At 32.5% G+C, this 20,377-nt stretch overlaps 2 protein-coding genes across 2 annotated transcripts; both read left to right on the top strand.

The window, feature by feature from the left end:
• Positions 1 to 1,143: 1,143 nt before the first annotated feature.
• Positions 1,144 to 7,482, top strand: LOC126768906 (membrane alanyl aminopeptidase-like). Its single transcript, XM_050487319.1, has 15 exons — positions 1,144 to 1,362; positions 2,610 to 2,881; positions 3,205 to 3,360; positions 3,550 to 3,873; positions 3,943 to 4,126; positions 4,392 to 4,633; positions 5,085 to 5,277; positions 5,349 to 5,529; positions 5,614 to 5,711; positions 5,790 to 5,969; positions 6,061 to 6,248; positions 6,329 to 6,496; positions 6,575 to 6,718; positions 6,904 to 6,982; positions 7,270 to 7,482. The coding sequence occupies exons 1-15, from the start codon at positions 1,150 to 1,152 to the stop codon at positions 7,480 to 7,482; spliced, it is 2,835 nt and encodes a 944-aa protein (XP_050343276.1). The 5' UTR covers positions 1,144 to 1,149.
• A 2,024-nt stretch (positions 7,483 to 9,506) lies between these two features.
• Positions 9,507 to 20,066, top strand: LOC126769243 (membrane alanyl aminopeptidase-like). Its single transcript, XM_050487880.1, has 15 exons — positions 9,507 to 9,758; positions 10,546 to 10,826; positions 11,830 to 11,985; positions 12,234 to 12,554; positions 12,869 to 13,052; positions 13,137 to 13,375; positions 13,561 to 13,750; positions 14,386 to 14,572; positions 15,083 to 15,180; positions 15,696 to 15,875; positions 16,203 to 16,387; positions 16,947 to 17,114; positions 17,321 to 17,461; positions 19,053 to 19,137; positions 19,756 to 20,066. Exons 1-15 carry the CDS (start codon positions 9,507 to 9,509, stop codon positions 19,957 to 19,959), a joined length of 2,871 nt encoding a protein of 956 aa, XP_050343837.1. The 3' UTR covers positions 19,960 to 20,066.
• The last annotated feature ends 311 nt before the right edge of the window (positions 20,067 to 20,377 follow it).

Genomic DNA, 20,377 nt, shown 5'->3' with positions numbered 1-20,377 from the left:
TCTGACACTACATAAAGCTGATGCTCTTGTTCCTGAAATATCACCCTCTTGTCAGATTGCCCTCAAAAAATGCACTGAGTTTGCGCAAGCACTTAAGCAGTATAATATCAGCGCAATTCGCTATACTCAATTAAGAATCGGTCAAGAGGACCTCATCATATAGATGATAAAAAAATCGTTGAATTAATGTTCGTTGTTTTTCATATAGGGCATATAAATTCAATTGTCTATACTCGACTGTTTAATTTCATTTTCGTAAAAACAAAACTATTTGCTGATTCTTCTCAGTTTTTTTTAAATTCCGAACCGATGATCGATTTAGCTGGCAATTCATAAGTATATTAATTATAATTTTGGCAAAGCTTTTGCCATTTGATAAACGGAAAGCAAATGAGCAAAAAGCCTACTGATGGCTTTTTGCTCATTTCACCATGGTATCTGTTCACCTTCGACCTAAGACCCGGTTCTAAGGCTATCTAAGAAATGTAAACCATTTCATCATTGTGTTACCAAATATGTTAACTTGTTTTATCTTGGAAGGCGGCATAAAATCGAATAAAGTTGCCTGATAAACCAAAAACGTAACGTAAATAAAAACATCACTTCGCCTAACATTTTCCAAAGTTCAGTATAGTTCAGTATAGTTTTAGTCGACAGGAAGTAGTAAAAATTGGGGATCTCTGTATTGGTACAAGATAGAAAAGTATCAACTAATACAGGAATTTTATTGTTCCGGAAGAACTTGAATTATAAAATTATTGCTAAAAACAATTAGTCATTCTTAAGAACGCTGATGATTAACAATTAACATTCAAATTTACAAAAAAAATATGGTAGAATGGTATGTCATCATAAAAACTATTATCGGCAATCGAATTTGATAATTTTATAAAAAAATATTAATCTATAGAAGGCACTAAGATAATAAAGCTGATTAATGATAAAAAATGTATATTACGAAAAATAATTGAAACGAATTTAGTTGACCATTAAGTTCCGTCGTGACCACCATGGGTAAGAATGAATAAAATTTTAATCAGTTTTACCTAAGATAATATAACGCTATTAATATTTTAACAATAGCTCCTCAAGGAATTATAACAATTTGAAAAATATTAAAACAGCTAGATAACTTTTTTAGGTCTCAAAATGATGGTCACATTTTTATTCTTTCTCGTGGGTCTGGTCTACGCGGACCCCGGGGAGGCTGGATCCGATTTTGAAATGATTGGATACGATACAAATATCGATGACCCGAAATACAGACTCTTGGACATTGTGCAACCTATTTATTTCTATGTTGACCTTGATGTGTATCTGGCTGAGTCCAGATTCAATGGAATTGTACAAGTTGATGTTCAGGTTGGTAGTATTTTTGAAGCTATTGTTATATAATTGTAGCATGCGCAAGCGATTCCGTGACGCTCTTCGTTAAGACAGAAAGGGTACCGCTAGTTTTTCAGTAGGTATTCCGATGTTCGGGGCGCACTCGGCGCCTTTACCGGCGAGCCCACCATACCCACACTGTTCCCGTGGGGGAAACGGGTAATGCGTTTTTCCAGCGTTAAAAAGAAGGTATTGTTATACTTTGAACCCATAATATACAAAATACATTGTGGTCATGCATATTAAAGCAGATTTAATTCTTAAAATGTTCAATGTTTTTTAACTAAAATAGTATAATTAAATTAAATATATAAATGGTCAATTCGAATTTTAAATTTAGTATCACACGTTTTGTTGCTACTGTCCAAATTGAGCATTTTTTTTCATTAATTTTTTATCTACTTTCATATCTATCGGAATCCAAATGACAGATCTGGCTCAAATTTTTTCAACAGTATATACATACTGTATTGTTTTAAATATTGTTTTTAAATTGAGTCATTTATAAAGTTTTCTAATAATGATAATCCATTATTTAAAGAATTGATCATTAGCAAAGAATATCTTTACGTATAATATATAAGTTAGTTTTTGAATTATAATACAAAGAGACTTATTCATCTTGAAAGTACATTCAAAATATTGAAATATGGTGAATAAATTTTAAATAACGTATTAACGCTTCGGAAATTCTCAAAATTACAAAATTCATAATATTTTTCTTGCGAGTGTGAAATGCATAATATTTTAATGGATAGTGTATCAAAAAGTGTGCCGTTATCAAAAAATATGACACAGATTTAGATAGTATTTCCAATAAATTAATCATCGACAGAATTAATCATAATATATTAATGATTATTTTGTTTTATCTATTCGATAAAATTGCTAAAAGTCGGCTAACCGTGACATGACTTTATTAATTTGTTATGTTTTAATGCAAATATAGTATTTATGTGACGTAACACTAATTTAGGATGCAATATGTGAGGTATAAGTATATATTAAGTACCTGGTTTATAAAATTATTGATCTGATCTACGTTTCCTTAGGATCAACGGTTTTTATTTTATGTAATCCTTAATTACTTCATATTAGAATAGTGATGAAATCGCTTGCAGATTGTTTTATCTTTTATAGTAGACAAATATATTTGTGGCTATTGTCATTAAAATATATATAACCAATTATTTATTTTTCTAACATAACTGCTTTCATTTCAGGTTCGTCAAAACGTAACACAAATTGTAATGCATCAAAATGTAATCGCGATAACGGGTGTGAATGTCGTTGATGCAAACAATCGACCAGTAAATCTCCAATTTCCGAATTCCTTCGAAACCGACAGTTACTATGAGGTGTTGAAAATTAATTTCGCATCCACAATAATGCCCGGTCGCTACACGATCACTATCAGCTATCTTGGTCGCATAAATGAAAATCCTCACGATCGTGGTTTTTACAAAGGATATTATTACGTCGGCAATGAGAAACGGTAAAAATTGGTATTTTGGAATGAAGTTACTTATCGCGTTCGAATTCAGACATTTGAATGAAAGACAAAGATAAAATGAGAGTAAAATTTAGATTGTCACGACACTTTTTCGTATTTATATATTATCTAATAACAACGCCTAACGAAATTAATTTTATTATTGACATATTTATAAATTTTCATTTTTCATTAAGAAGGTAAGAAAACACACACCTGTTTTTAAATAATATATGGTGAAAGAAACTTCGTTCCAATCCCCCGTCGATCCATTTTTTTCTTTATATTTGAATAATATTATTATTAATTTTGTATTATCTTTTTAGTGAATATGCCACAACACAGTTCCAACCTTACCATGCAAGAAAGGCTTTCCCATGCTTCGACGAACCGCAGTTTAAAAGTCCATTTGTTATTTCAATAACTCGTGATGCCAATCTTTCACCTTCTTATTCTAATATGGCCATCAATGCTACCCAACAGTAAGTACAACAAACAACTGTCCAAGATACAATTTTAAGATAAAATCTTGGTATTAATGTCGGCTTATAAGTAACAAATATGTTAATACCTGTATTTAAAAATCATTATTAATATGTTTGATTCTACTTATTTTAAGGAACTACATATATAATATTGTGAATTTTAATTTTGTAATTTTTTTTCTACAGGGTATCGACAGGCCGTATTCGTGAGACATTCCTGCCAACTCCCGTTGTGTCATCCTACCTCATTGCTTTCCACGTTAGCGATTTTGTTGCAACTAATGAGTCTTCCAAACCTAACAGACCGTTCCAAATTATATCGCGTCAAGGACCTACTGATCAACATTCTTACGCTGCTGATATTGGTATGAAAATTACTGAAAAGATGGACGAATATTTCGATATTAACTATTACGATATGGGCCAAGGGCAACCCATGAAAAACGATCACATCGCTTTGCCTGATTTCCCATCTGGTGCTATGGAAAATTGGGGAATGGTTAACTACAGGTACGATTTTAATCATTTAAAATTCGAATAACCAAATTAAAATATGATAGTGTAACTATTTCTTTTTAGAGAGGCGTACTTGCTCTATCATCAAAACCATACTAATGTTCTGGATAAGATTTTCATTGCCACCATTATTGCTCACGAACTTGCTCATAAGTGGTTTGGCAACTTGGTGACATGTTTCTGGTGGAGTAACCTCTGGCTGAACGAGTCATTCGCCAGCTATTTCGAGTATTTTGGCGCACACTATGTAAATATTTTTATGTTTTTAATTAATTTCTTAAACGTATAAAAGCGTTTTTTTTAATATTGTACTGAAATATAGTACTGAATTCGTTCATTCGTTGATTCATTAGCAGAGTTAATAATGATTTAATTATATTTAATTAGCGTTTTTTTTTGTTTATTATAAAAACTGATACGGATATCAATGTGCTTATTTTTTACAATTATTTATAACATATTTTATTAAATATTTAAAATTATAATACGAACAATATTCACTCATCTTTCAGGCGGATACATCTTTGGAGTTAGACGATCGTTTTATTCTTAACAGAGTACAAAGCGCTTTAAGTGCTGATGCCAGTGCTGGTGCAACTCCCATGAACTGGACAGAGGTAGCAAGCAATCCATCCGTTTCAGCGCATTTCAGTACAACTAGTTATGCTAAAGGCGCTTCAGTCTTAAGAACAATGGAACATTTCGTTGGTTATGAAACATTCAAGAATGCCCTGAGATATTATTTAAAAGAAAAGTAAGTAAAATAATGTGTACTTGTAAGAATAATATAATTCAATTAAAATATGACAGTTTATTGGTTGTACAGCTTTGTGCAAGCTCGTCTGGGTAGGTACCACCCAGTCATCATTCCGGTTTGAAAGATGAGTTAGCCAGTGTAAATTACATGCACAAGGCACATAACATCTTAGTTCCCAAGGTTAGTGCACATTGGCGATGTAAGCGATGGTTAACATTTCTTTCAATACCAATGTCTATGGGTGTTGGTGACCATTACGTGAATGGTAAGTACCATTACGTGACCCATATGCTCCTCCGCCTACCTATATAATAAAAAAAAGTTTAGCGTTTAATAACGAAATAGCCTAGAGCATGTGAATCTTAACTGAAGATTACGTGTTCACGAACCGGTGAAGAAAATCATCAAATCATTTAAAGGATTTTTTTCAAACAATTATCAATTTTAGTGCCTACGGTATTGGTTATCCCAATGATATGTACAACGCGTTCAGAAAAGCTTGTTCTGAAGATCCTACCTTCCAAACTACTTACCCTAATATTGACATTGGTGTGGTGTTTGACAATTGGGTACAGAACCCCGGCTCTCCAGTTTTAAATGTGGATGTAAACATGTCAACAGGTGCAATCACTATTTCTCAGGTACTTATTATCTGTTCTTAACTTTATGATAATTTTACATAACCAAAACTAACAATGTTTAATTAATATAGGAACGCTTCCAACTGTCTGGTACAATACCAAATACAATCTGGCATATACCAATCACATGGACACACAGCGGAAGTCCAAATTTCAATAATCTTAAACCTAGCTTCGTACTTACTAACAAGACTACGACTATTCAAAAGGAGGCTGGACATCACTGGGTTGTGTTTAACCTTCAACATTCTGGTAAATATAATAAATTATTATAGAAAAAAAATATGTATATTATTTTTATTAAATAATTATTTTATAATTTTATTTATTTCTAAGGTCTCTATCGTGTTAACTATGATGACCACAATTGGGAAATGATTGCATCTCAATTACGTCGTAACAGAAATGCTATCCACAAATTGAATAGAGCACAGGTAAACTAAAGCATATTTAGAAAGGTATTTATATTCAAATTTTGACAATATTATAAAGTAAATGAATTTTCTTCACAGATGACAAACGATGTTCTATATTTCCTCAGAGCAGGTAAAATAAGTGTAAAGCGTGCGTTTGACGTGCTCTCTTTCCTTAAAGATGAAAGTGATTACTATGTGTGGAATGGAGTTTTGTCTCAATTAGACTGGGTTCGACGAAGGCTAGAACATTTGCCGAGGGCTCATGAGGAGTTCAGTGTAAGCATTTTATTATTTGTACATATTCAGATAATTAAAATACTACTATTATAACATATAAGTGCTCTATTTCTTTCTTACTTTACTCTAGGCTTACCTTCTCGAGTTATTGGAAGGTGCTGTTCAGCAACTGGGCTACGAAGAAAGAGCAAATGATTCAATTTCCACTATTCAAAGTAGAATGCAGATCATGAACTACGCCTGCCAACTTGGTCACGAGGGCTGTATAAGCGATAGTCTTGAAAAATGGAGACAATTCAGAACTAGCAATACTTATTTGTAAGACTTGTTAGAAAAATGTTGTGATATTATCACTTTTTTATGATTATATTAAATATATAACCATTTTTCTTCTACAGAGTACCAAAGAACGCCCGTCGTTACGTTTACTGCACTGGTCTTCGTCATGGTAATGCATCCGACTATCAGTTCTTATTCCAGAAATATAATACTTCAGAAAACACCGCTGATATGGTGGTCATGTTACGAACTCTCGCTTGCACCAGAGACGCTAGTTCGTTGCAGCAGTAAGTCTAAGAATTGTTTGTAAAATATAGTACTCTTTGATCTCGAATTTGTGTAGCTGAATCCTAAATATTTTGCAGTTACCTAACTGAGTCGATGCAGAATGACAAAATCAGGGTCCATGACAAAACCAATGCCTTCAGTTTCGCTCTTCAAGGCAATCGGCAGAATGTGCCAATAGTTCTCGACTTCTTATACAGAAACTACGCAGAAATGAGACAATCGTAAGTATATTTAAAAATATACCCTTTGTCAATTTATTTTACAATTTACGGATTTTTTTTATTATTTGATCAAATTCAGTTAATGAGGATTTTTATGTGTTACGTTAATGTATTGCTGTGGATTTATTTATAAATCCTAAAATATTAAGAGATATTTATTAACATTTTGTAACGCGTTTTTTCAGATACGGTGGTCAAGCAAGACTCGACGTTTGCATAAATGCTCTTGCTACTCACTTGACGAATTTCGAACACATTATAAATGTAAGTTGATTTTAGTCGTTTTGACGATTTTTTTTATAGTCTTACATCATTTTGTTCCGAAGGAATTGTTATTTAAATAAACTTATTATAAATATTAACTATTAAGTAAGGTGTAACATTATTTTATTATATTAAAAGTTTTATACATCCAGCTATAAAGACCTAATTTATGATGATATATATTTATTTGTCCTTCGTTAAATTTGATTCAAAATAACGTATTGTTTGATATCAATATAAAGTGTTATTTGTATTATTTGTAGTTATAATTGTCTTATTATTCACAGTTCCAAACGTGGCTGTACAGAGAACAATTGGCTTTGGCTACATCCTTCAATTCTGGCGTCAACGTTATTAATTCTGCTTTGAACAACATTAGATGGGGAAACAATGTCGCCCCAGACCTATTTACAATCATCAGAAATAGGAACGCTTCAGCGACAGTGTCCGCATCTATAGTTTTATTAGCAGTAGCATTAGTTGCTCATATGTTCCAATAAACTGTATAATTTTAAGTATTATATAAACTAAATCTTGCTCATTTTGAGCATACTTATTTAAAATTAAATTATATTTTAATAAAATTTTGTATATAATTAAGTATTTTTTGTTGTAATACCTTACCAAAGGTTGATATACCTAAAATGTTTACAAGTAGTTACTCAATGTTATGCAGAAATATTTCCTACAAGATGTTTAACTCATGACAGATTACAAATTCATATGATTTGTCGTAATTAAATATACTAATATTTCGACCATAACAGTGGCAATTCGACGAGCCGGTCGGCGTGATCGGTAGATACTTTCACGCCGAAGGTTGTGAGTTCGATTCCCACCCACGACAGACATTTGTCTGCATGAACATGCCTGTTTGTCCTGAGTCTGGGTGTTATTATTTATATAAGTATGTATTTACAAAAGAAAAGTAGTATATGTAGTATGTCAGTTGTCTGATTTCCATAGTATAAGCTCTACTTAATTTGGGATCAGATGGCCGTGTGTGAATAATGTCCCAGGATATTATTATTATAATTAAGTTATTGATGATGTTTAAAAAATGTAATTTATCAAAAATACCTTCCTCAATTGAGCGATAATAACACTTGCCGAGTCCAATTTATAAAATAAATCCCATCCAACATATGAAACAATCGGAAATATATTGGAATTAGGGTTTTTTCGGTACCTTTATTAGTTATTAAAATATCGTACTTTAATTAAACTACTTACAGTAGAAAGATTAGTTTAGTATGTAATAGTCATATATAATATATTTCTCTTGAATATAAAAAGGCAAATAAAATATATCTTATATACGTTATATGATATTCATATAGATATATGCATTTTATCTTTTGAAGACGCATTATTTATTAAAAAGATAAATAATATTTGAAGGTCAAATACTGTTTTGGTATAATCAGCCATTATATATTATAGCTGAGATGGCCCAGTGGTTAGAACGCGTGAATCTTAACCGATGATCATGGATTGAATCCCGGGCAATCACCACTGAATTTTCATGTGCTTAATTTGTGTTTATAATTCATCTCGTGTATGAGGAAACCTGTATGTATCTAATTTCACTGAAATTCTGCCACATGTGTATTCCATTAACCCGCATTGGTGGAATAAGCTATATAAGAATATACATTGTAGGCCTCACACCTATGTAGACTTTAATAGGAAAATAATGACTTACTAAATAAATAGTTTACTTTTAAAGAATCCTAACTCATTTAGAAGCTAGGTAGTTATATAAAAGAAACTGATATTATACAGTACAGTATTAAAATTTAACGGACTTTCGTTTGATAATTTTTTATAGTAAAAGTAAAAATTGTTCTTAATCTTATACAAAGATTAAGTGTCAATATATTTAGGTATTATATAAATGAGCGTGCAATAAATAATTAAATATCTATCATGATACTAATGATTTAGATCGGGTGATACCGAAATAATATTTTATGATAACATTTTAATCTTACTGTGTTATTTATCCCTACGATATTGTTTTTAAAGTTGTTTTATAAGTTCTTATGTATTCACTTTATTTTGTTCCATTCGTAGCAAAGGACATTTTCCTAATAAGGTTAGTTAATTTTAGTATCATTTTTTAAATATTTAAAACTAAACATATTGATATTTAATCAAATCAAACAAATCAAAAACTGAACTTTTCTAATTTAAATATTTCTCTCTTAATTAATACATTTAAAACTTTACGTATTATTTAATAATTCTATCTTATTCAATTAATGTATCTAGTTACTAACCATGAAATATTTGTCATATTATATTAATTACATTTCCGTTTATTATAAACTTAAGTGTTTTTAAAATTGTTTGCAATTTTTGAGAAAGGTTTTAATTTAGATAACATTATCCATTTTGTTGTGAAATTAAGGTAATTTAAAAAACTACTGATAACCAACCCTTGTCGATAAGACAAGACTATTTATTGTCCTTTTTCCAATCACCAGCTTTGCGTAGTTTAATATGTAAATTTGTTTCAGAAATGTCCTGGTCTTTCCTTTCATTGGCCTTCGTGGTCTTAACCACGACTAATGCTGATAATCCTTTATGGATTGAAGAAATAGAACAACTTCCCGAATTATCGGATCCGTTGGTCTTCAGGAGTTCTGATAAAGTTTATCGTCTACCAGAGAATGTTGTGCCTTTAGAGTATGATATTTATATCGATCTTTATTTTGCTGAAAGAACAGATCGACCATTTAGTTTCGATGGAAAGGAATTCATTATTATTCAGGTACTAATTCAATCTAACGATAAATACATCTTATAAGCTGATTTTTATTGTATAACTATGTGTGTATGTGTGATTTTTGTTGTATAAAGGCACCCACATATGTAGTAACATATGTGGGTGCCTTTTTGTAAATAATTGAATAACGACTAGTAGCAAATATGGACTAATTCAAATTATATATTATTAAATAACCATTATTTATTATTATCATTAGGCGTCTAATATGGACATTATTCTGGTATAGACTCGCAATGGTTATTGAGACAGAAATAGGTTAATAATTATATTTATTTACAAATAATCTAGAACCGCTTCTAGGGATTTTTTTGTTCAAAAGTCTTTATTCAATATAGAAGCGTTATACTTGCTTATTGATTGTCATAAATCTACCAACGGTTTGGAAATAAACACCTCAGACCTGAGAAGAACCGGCGAAAGAAACTTAGCGCGTTTTTTTCTTTTATATCTCATCCTTTATTATAAATAATATACAACAATAGCCGAATTATATATACATTTTTTTTTAATTTGAAATAACCTGGAGGTAATCGTTTCATTCCCAAGGTGTGCAATCATTTAAAAAGTCATTGGTGTTACTCATGCTTCAAACATATATTTATTTTTTATATCAGTTATGTATGTACACGAAAAAAAAATAGTGGCAGTAGTTGTAGATAAAAAAAAAAACTGAGTCTGCATGAAATTTTGCAAGCATTTTGCGTTGTTAAAATTCACTTTTTATCTCTCTCGGTTTTTATCCGAATGTAATTAATAAAATAATCTTCAGGCAACAGAAGAAAATGTCACTAATGTGGTCCTGCACTCCAATGTAGATAGAATAGACTCGGTTAACCTATTATCTGATAATGGAGTACCAGTCAGCCTTAATGTATTTGAACCGTACACCTTGGAGCCACAATATCATTTTCTGCGCATCAACTTACAACAAGCGATGGATCTTGGAAGAAATTATACACTATATATTGAATACAGCAATAGAATGAATGATGGACCAATGAAAAGAGGAATCTGGAAAGGGTGGTACACTGACGATAACGGTAATGAAAGGTAAATAAAATAATATTAAATACCGTTATGTTTGAAATTGTGACTTTCATAATATTTATACAATTGATAAGCTCATGACTCCAATAAAAGCATAACTGTTACCTCTATTAACCGAAAACTTAATTTTATTTTTGATGATAATAATGCTTGAAATAATTATATGGTATCTGAAAACCTAAAATAAAACTAAGAGTATTTTGAAAATAATACTGAAATTGATATTTCGAATTTAAATGAGATTTAGAATTTTCTAATTTTTATTTTTTTTTTTTTTTATTTTTTTATAGAATAGGAAGGCGGACGAGCATATGGGCCACCTGATGATAAGTGGTCACCAACGCTCTTAGACATTAGCATTGTAAGAAATGTCAACCATCGCTTACATATCCAATGCGCCACCAACCTTGGGAACTAAGATTTTATGTCTCTTGTGCCTGTAATTACACTGGCTCACTCACCCTTCAAACCGGAACACAACAATATCAAGTATTGCTGTTTTGCGGTAGAATATCTGATGAGTGGGTGGTACCTACCCAGACGAGCTTGCACAAAGCCCTACCACCAGTCAATTATTCGCAAACAACATCTTATCGAATTGATGGTCGTAGTAGATTGCTGAATAACTGTAATTATTTTAATGTTCGACATAAAACCGACTTTGACTTGAATAAATACACCGAAAACTAACTTTAAAAAGTTTTTATACCAGTAGCAGTAACAGTAACAGCATGTAAATGTACCACTGCTGGGCTAATGCCTCCTCTCCCTTTTTGAGGAGAAGGTTTGGAGCTTATTCCACCACGCTGCTTCAATGCTGGGTTGGTGGAAAACACATGTCACACAGGTAGAATTTCCTCTCGATGTTTTTCTTCGCGGTCAAGCACTTGAGATGAATTATAATCACAAATTAAGCATATGAAAATTTAGTGATGCTTGCCCGGGTTTAAGCCCATGATCATCGGTTAAGATTCACGCGTTCTTATCAGTAGGTTATATATTTTAGGATATACGCAGCCACGCATTTCCAGCCATACAACGCAAGACAAGCATTTCCATGCTGGGATGAGCCACTATTTAAAGCTGTATTCAAGCTTCATCTATCCAAACCATCAAGTTATATTGGGACTTACTCGAACACTGGTATCGAAAACACAGATACGTAAGTAATTACGTTATTGCTATTTTTAACGTATATTTTCAAAAAATATATTTAAACGATTCAATTTAGAATAAAATAGACAAAAAATGTTTTATAAATTAGAAGTAAACATGTATTTAATATTTTAATTATAAATTTCATTCCAGGAAAAATGTTTACCTATGGTAGTAAATAAGATTGAAAAAATAAATAAATATTTCGAACACAATTATCATCTGATCGACTCTCTGAATATTTACTGTTTTCAGATTAGAAAATAATAGGAGTCGTGACAACTTTCTTGAGAGCCCTAAAATGTCTTCGTATCTAGTCACTTTCTTAGTGAGCGAATCATTTAAAGTGATAGCAAGTAACACGTCGTTTAGTCCAGCAATAAGAATCATTGGTAGATCGAATACAGCAGGATTAGGAGATCATGCTTTAGATCTGACTGTTAAAATGACTGAATACTTTGACGATTATTTCAAAATACCGTATTCGTCTTTACACCCAAATCTTCTGAACGATCATATTTCATCTCCGGATTGGGCATCAGCGGGTACTGAAAACTGGGGAATGGTCAGTTACAGGTTAGTCCGAGAAGCCATGTTAAGACTATTTATAAATCATAGAATTTAAGTTTTACCTATAATTGTTGCTAGCTTCTTAAAATGGTCTTGATTCGTAAAATATAAAAGTAACGAATTATAATTCATTTATTTAATGTGAAATCGTAAATTGTTTCCACCTGTTATTCTAACAGTGAAGAATAAATTAAAAATATAAATTGAACTAATTATTTGTATATTTTATTAATAATAAGGCTTAGATTTTTGATTGATAATTATTTTGAAAACCAAATCTTAGTGTAAATTATTATACAAACATATGAAACTTTTTTTAGAGAATTATACTTAATAATTGATCCACGGGAAACTATTATGTCAGTTGAACATTATGCCACTACTCTCGTTTCCCATGAATTAGCTCATAAATGGTTCGGCAACTTGATAACTTGTTATTGGTGGAGTAATACTTGGATCAACGAAGGTTTCGCAAGCTATTTTGGATACATTGCTGCACATCAGGTAACGAGGTTGTTTGTTATTAAGATGGAAATTAAACAGTACTCTAAATAAAACCACAATAATTTTTATATTTGAATTTTCCAGATGTTTCCCCAGTACGATCTGCATGAGCATTTTAATTCTCGTTACCTTCAAACCAGCTTAAACTTTGACTCAGGAGTTACAACTGTTCCACTAAACCATGATGTCAATAGTCCAGCTCAAGTGACTGGACATTTTGGAACTATCAGTTATTCTAAGGGAGCTGCATTTCTGAGGATGCTCGGTGATATGATCACCCCTGCAACATTCCAGAAAGCTTGCCAATATTTTTTGTTGAATAAGTAAGTTTTTTTTTTCAACAATTTAAATCAATTAGTTAACTAGATAAATAATTATAAAATGATGAATATTATGATATAATTCCTGAATAATTGAAGTAATTATTATTGTTTCTCAACTCGACGACTAAAAATGACTTTTTTTATCTCAATTTCTATCCTTATTCATTAAAATGTTTTTTTTTAAGTCCTTATGAAGCAACAGATCAGTACGATTTATATGACGCATTCGCACAAGCAATAAATGAAGATCGTACGTTGAATGAGTACTCAAACTTCAATTTTACAGACTTTTATCAAATTTGGGTAAATGAGGCAGGCTATCCCCTTTTAACAGTGGAAGTTGATTATATATCTGGTGAAATGTCATTGACTCAAGTAAGTTCAAAATATTGATAATTTTATATGAAAACAAATGTTTAGTTTTGTATGTTACTGATCAATACAAAAATATTCGTATAATATAATATTAGGTCCTAACATATGAAATTAGCGTTTTGTCGTACTGACCTGAAATATTCTCCTCTTTGCCACTGCTGCTTCACGACAACGCAAGACCACACAATGCACAACAAACAACCACTAATTTAGATAAGCTACAATTGGAATGTCTGCGACATCCACCGTACTCCCCGGATCTTGCCCCAACAGATTACCATTTTTTTTCAGAATTTGGACAACTTCTTACAAGGAAAAAAATTCAACTCCGATGCGGCAGTCCAAACCGCCTTCAAAAAGTTTATTGATGGGGAAAGTAGTGAGCCGTATGCACATAGGCATTAACGTTTGACATTTTTCATAACATATCTATTTATATATTCTGTGTCCACCAAAGTCAAGCAAATTATAAATTAATATTAGACAGTATATCGTTGTACTTCGGTCGTCAAGCGTGCAATCGTCGAAAGTCGGTGTCACCAATTATTGCAAGGGTGGGAAATAATAAATCGATTGGTTGACGACTATTTATTCCGATATATTTCATATAATTAAATGAACAATCTTTTTATCAGGAAAGATTTTTTCTCAGCGCATCTGCGGGAACCACAGATCAAATATACCCTATACCTATAACATATACTACTAAAACCAGACGAGATTTTTCAAATTTAAAAGCCACTTACATGCTGACATCGAAACACGCGGTACTTCAAAAAGAAGCGAACGATGAATGGGTTATATTCAACATTAAGCAACATGGTACATAACTTAAATAATATTGCAATTCTTAAAACGGTAACATTTGCTAATGCTATTTTCTAAGGCGTTGCCCTTGTAATAAAGTTTTATGTAAAATTTCGTAGAAAGTAAAGTAAAAATATAGTTATAGTAGTAGTAGTTTAAAGTTTCTCGCTCATTTCATCATGCTGGATACAGATATAATGTCGTATGGCATTTGCAGGTTTCCTCACGATGATTGTATTGGCCGCCGCGCAGTGGACGAGAATTAGAAATAAAAATTATGTAAATGATTACTCAGTATAGCAATACTACCCGGGCAAGCATGCCAGGGTGCGAAATTACTATTTTTGATTAAGATTCAACTGTCCTAACCCCTGGGCGATCTCGGGCGATATATTTCTTGATGTTATTCTGAACACAAGTGAAACTGTCTCACGACATTTAATAAAACTTTGTTAAATATAAAATATTCTTTTAAAATATAATCATAAAATGTAATTCTTATAACATTAAATTTCTTATATACAGGACACTACAGAGTTAACTACGATGTCAAAACTTGGAATTTAATATCAGAGGCTTTGTTGAACGAACCGGAATCTATTCATTACTTAAACCGAGCGCAAGTAAGTATATACTCAAACCTGGACTAGAGTGGACACACATACTATAATATTTTTATTATAATATGTATCATATTAGCAAATGAATTGCTTCAAGTGTTCAAGTTTTTTTAATATAATTTCAATGGTGCAAATTCAACGCGAATAGTTTGTAATGATTACGTATGTTACGTGTATATGATTTAAAATTGTTTATAAAGATTGTACAAATACAATATGTAAATTGAGATTATATAGTTAGATAATAAAAACGAGAGAGGAATGAGGTCGATTTAGTCGAGTTCAAAGTCTACAGAGGTCTCGAGCTTTTATATATATAAGTTAAACTGCAGTAAAAAGGACATGAAGTCATTTAGTTCTGCGATTGTTTTTTCTCATTGTCATCTGGGATTGAGTCGGATCATGAGAGTGATACAATAAAAATAAACCTGTATGTGCTGAATGGCCTTAAGATTGACCACCATGAGCAAAATTCGGTCAGTAAGACTTCACTTACAAATATAATTGCTATTTAACAGATTGTTAATGACGTGTTCGCCTTAATGAGAGCTAATAAACTAACATACAGCTTCGGCTTTCATATTATTAAATTCCTACGCAATGAAGTCAATTATCACGTTTGGAATCCAGCAATTAGTGGATACACTTGGTTGAGGAACAGACTGCGCCATCTTCCGGAGAGTCAGGCGACATTCGATGTAAGTTTTAAACATAACAAAATTATATGAGAAGGTTTTGCGATATATAGCTTAGAAAAGAAAATACGGTATAGAATATTAATGACTCATACAATTGAAATTTATATTTTGATTCATATCAAATGTTGAACCTTTTCTTTAAATATTATTCTGTTATTAATTTTATTTGAGTGTACACATAAAAGTATTGATTAAACCCTTGATTATACTACAATCGTGATTCTATTTAAACAATTTTATTATTTTTAGCCATTTCTTGTACCTTTTGTAGTATATTATAATTTTATTTAAAATGTAACGTTTGTACTAAGACTAAAATATTTACAGTCCTACCTTCTTAGCTATATGGATGAGGTTATCGAAACTTTTGGATACGAACCAACTTCTAACGAATCGGTAACTATAACCCTTACTCGGCAAGAGATCCTGCACTTCGCATGCACTCTCGGTCACGAAGCATGCATTCAAAATTCGAGAGATAAATTTATCTCGATGAGAGACCAAGGCGCTTGGTAAGAATATATTTTAAGCATTATTTTATCTGTGAGCTAATTTTCTTATAGCAGCTTGTATTGCTTCCACCTATTTTAGAAGCTATTATATTTACTATTGATGTGATAAATACAATTTTAGTTTGTATTGGTTTTCTTCTGAGATCACGAAATAAATAATTTCGGATACGTTATGCCTTATAAATAGTTAAAGAAACATGGATTTAATCTAAAACAGATAAAATATGTTACACAAGGAAGATAAATCTTTATAGTTCCATCAAAATTGCTAAATAAATTTCATTTTTTAGTACATACGTTTTGTTTCTAATTAATAAATAAACTACATATATTGGTCCCGTCAGCATTCCTACAACATTTATTCAATTGCATGAAAACTGATTGCGTAGAAAGAATCTGAATTTGTCAACCATTTATGCAGTTAAATAAATAAGTGCAAAAACAACATACGTATGACCGATAAATTTTAAGCGTTATTTTTAAAATAATACTGGCTTAAAAAATAAGCTAATAAGATTAGAACTAGCTTTTTTTTAAGTCAAAAATTTTTGTCTTTTAGGGTCGATCCTCGGATCCGGCGCCATGTTTATATTGCAGGAGTTAGACATGGAGGGCAGCAAGATTTTGAGTTCTTGCTAAGCAGATACAGGAATTCGAATTTCGCTAACGATCAGTTGGAAATTTTGAGGGCCCTGGGTGCTACCAGAGATCCTCAGCTATTGACGAGGTAGTCTTTGATAGCAAAAATAATTGTAATTTCAAAATAATTAAATTACTATTTTTTTGTTAATAATAGTGATCCAAAACTGATCTATTTATTATGTAATTAAAAAAAATCAACATTCTTGAATTTTTTTAAATTTTATATACAGGAAATTTTATAAGCTTTTGTTTTGTTTTTATTTATATTCCAGTTAATTTCAATTTTTTTAGATACTTGGAATTTACACTAGACAAAGCTGTTCGATCGCACGACAAAGCTACATCTTTCAACTACGCCTTGCTTGGTAACCCTGAAAATGCTTATACTGTATTGCAGTTCGTGAAAAACAACATTAATGCTATCAGAGTGGCGTAAGTTTTGATCTAACTAAACTCCTTACTGAAGTTGAATCTGTTGACTATTTCTGTAAGAACTAATTCAAATCTCATCATAGAACAAGAACTTTAACTTAGAAGTGACTAAATTACTTTGACTATAATAATTTAAAGGTACATATCAAAATTGTTTTCGAGGGTAATCACGAATCGTCTTGCCCGAAAATTCGATGACTTCCAACCCGTGGAACAGGCTGGGTTTCGAAAAGGCTTCAGTACCGTAGACCACATACACACACTAAGGCAAATAATACAGAAGACCGAGGAATATAATCAGCCTCTATGCCTAGCGTTTGTGGACTACGAAAAAGCCTTCGATACCATCGAGACCTGGGCTGTTCTGGAATCCATGCAGAGATGCCTAATTGACTGTCGGTATGTCCAGGTGGTGAAGTGTTTGTACGAAGCCGCAACCATGACCGTCCAAGTACAAGATCAGAGCACAAGACCAATCCAATTGCATCGCGGGGTAAGACAGGGAGATGTAATATCACCGAAACTCTTTACCAATGCATTGGAGGACGTCTTCAAGACGCTCGATTGGAACGGACGCGGCATTAATATAAATGGCCAACACATTACACATCTGCGATTTGCCGACGACATTGTCATCATGGCGGAGACTCTGCAGGATTTGGAAGAGATGCTAAACAGCCTGAGCGATTCTTCAAGACAAGTAGGTCTCGGGATGAACATTGAAAAGACCAAAATTATGGCAAACCGTCATGTATCGCCGAGACCAGTGGTCGTAAATGGCTCTCCACTTGAAGTTGTGCAGGAATATATCTACCTGGGCCAAACTATACAACTTGGCCGGCACAACTTTGAGAAGGAGGCTAAAAGAAGAATACGTTTGGGCTGGGCGGCATTCGGGAGGTTACGTCATATTTTTGAATCGTCGATCCCACAGTCGCTTAAGACCAGGGTCTTCAATCAGTGCGTCCTACCTGTAATGACTTACGGTGCCGAAACGTGGACACTTACCGTAGGACTGGTCCACCAATTTAGGGTCGCTCAGCGAGCAATGGAACGCGCGATGCTTGGGGTTTCTCTGGCAGATAGAATCCGAAATGAGGACATTCGCCAGAGAACTAAAGTCACCGACATCGCGCTTAGAATTAGCTCGCTGAAGTGGAAGTGGGCTGGTCATGTCTCCAGGCGCATTGATGGCCGATGGAGCCGACACGTGTTGGAGTGGAGACCACGCTTAGGCAAACGTAGTGTAGGACGCCCTGTGACAAGATGGGCCGACGATTTAAAAAAGGTGGCAGGTTCGGGATGGATGCGGACTGCCCAAGATCGGGATGGTTGGCGTTCTATGGGGGAGGCTTTCGTCCAGCAGTGGACGGCAAAAGGCTGAAAAAAAAAAATCAAAATAGATAACCCATCATAAGTCCATTTTCAACATTTCAAGACTGAGACAAGAAGTGTGTTATTACGTTTACGTTCATTTATTTTGTTAAAAATGATTTCTAATTATAAATAATAATCATTGTATCTAGAGACGTTGATCTCATTTGTAATCGGAAGTTTTGTTAATTATAAGACTTAGTTAAAATTGTTACAGTTATGTTGAAGACGCTCCTCCGAATCCGGTACATACTGCTCTGTCCAATCTCGCAGCTTACTTGGATGAAGCTGGTCTTGTCGAGGTTAGTACCCCCCAACATGTCATCCCGAAGATTTAGCCCACACGATATAACTGAAGATATTCGCATGGATTCTTGGCAGTGAAAGATCCTCGTCATAATAAGAAAGGCCAATTCAATTTCGCTGTATCATTTTTGGACTGATACTTAGAAGTAGCCGAGAGGGCTCAGTTCTTAGAATACGTAAAACTCAAACGATGACTGCGTCGTTCGATCTTGAGAAGACACTCCCACTTTTCACTATAATTTTATAGTTATTATTTTTTACGCCAACAATATATTTTGTAATTTTACACGCTTACACGCAAACGCTTCACTTGTATGTAACAAACAAAGCTACTCTGTAAACAAATCTAAAAAAGCTGATTTAATTTTTTTTTATTTAGATTAGAAATGTCACGTACATATTTCATTCGATCATAATATATTTTGTTTATAAGGCATCTATTCGTTCTGGTGCTTTCAAAAATTAGGATTTAAATAATTTATTCTTTAATGTCTAATAGTTATATATTGACTAATTAACACTGACAAAGCGTGTCTTAATTTTTCTTCAAAATATAATATTTTTTGTATCGTTTAATCGTAATATGTGATAAGTAATCATATTTTTATCAATAGTATGAAGAATGGCTTCGAAGTACCCAGAGTAACACAGCCCAGTTCAACAGCGCTATATCTGCTATTTCATCAGCGCGCAACAATATGGCTTGGGGTACGGCTAACGTTGACATGATTTTGAACGCAGCTAGAGATGGTGCAACTGCCGTCATTGTATCAACTCTTTTAATATCAATAATGGCTGTAATTTCTGTATTTGTCTAATAAATAAAACGATTAAATTTAACATTTTTAAAGTTTTATTTAGTGTTAAATGTATAACTTATCCGAATCCTTGATTCTGTTTTATTACAGTTGATAATAACTGTTATAGATAAGATATAAAAGTAAGTGTGTCTTAAATACAATTCAATTTTTAAATGTAACCGTTAATAAGTATTATTAGAAATATTGAGCAATTTTGTAATATAAATTTAAATAAAATAACATAATTATATAAAGTATTATAGTATTCAACAAAATATATCAGAATGAAAAATAGCTGCTGGAAATATGACTGCAATATCAACATGAATGCTAGCAGGTGTACGATTCTCTCGACGAGAAACGAACCGGCCAGCCTGCCCACCAGTGGAGACAAAGCGCCATATATTTTAGCATAATTACTCAATGTCAAGGTAAG

The sequence above is a fragment of the Nymphalis io genome, chromosome 6, assembly GCF_905147045.1.
Source record: "Nymphalis io chromosome 6, ilAglIoxx1.1, whole genome shotgun sequence".
NCBI classification, from domain to species: Eukaryota; Metazoa; Arthropoda; class Insecta; order Lepidoptera; family Nymphalidae; genus Nymphalis; species Nymphalis io.
Note: the sequence above shows the minus strand (reverse complement) of the source record. Positions and strands in the feature narration are given on the sequence as shown.

Excerpts from the sequence above, each read along its gene's own strand:
- LOC126769243 (XM_050487880.1), top strand. The coding sequence starts at position 9,507 with ATGTCCTGGTCTTTCCTTTCATTGGCCTTCGTGGTCTTAACCACGACT. Across the intron at positions 17,462-19,052 it reads ATTAATGCTATCAGAGTGGC|TTATGTTGAAGACGCTCCTC; the intron begins GTAAGTTTTGAT and ends AAATTGTTACAG. Across the intron at positions 19,138-19,755 it reads ATGAAGCTGGTCTTGTCGAG|TATGAAGAATGGCTTCGAAG; the intron begins GTTAGTACCCCC and ends TTTTATCAATAG.
- LOC126768906 (XM_050487319.1), top strand. The coding sequence starts at position 1,150 with ATGATGGTCACATTTTTATTCTTTCTCGTGGGTCTGGTCTACGCGGAC. Across the intron at positions 2,882-3,204 it reads TACGTCGGCAATGAGAAACG|TGAATATGCCACAACACAGT; the intron begins GTAAAAATTGGT and ends TTATCTTTTTAG. Across the intron at positions 3,361-3,549 it reads GCCATCAATGCTACCCAACA|GGTATCGACAGGCCGTATTC; the intron begins GTAAGTACAACA and ends TTTTTTCTACAG.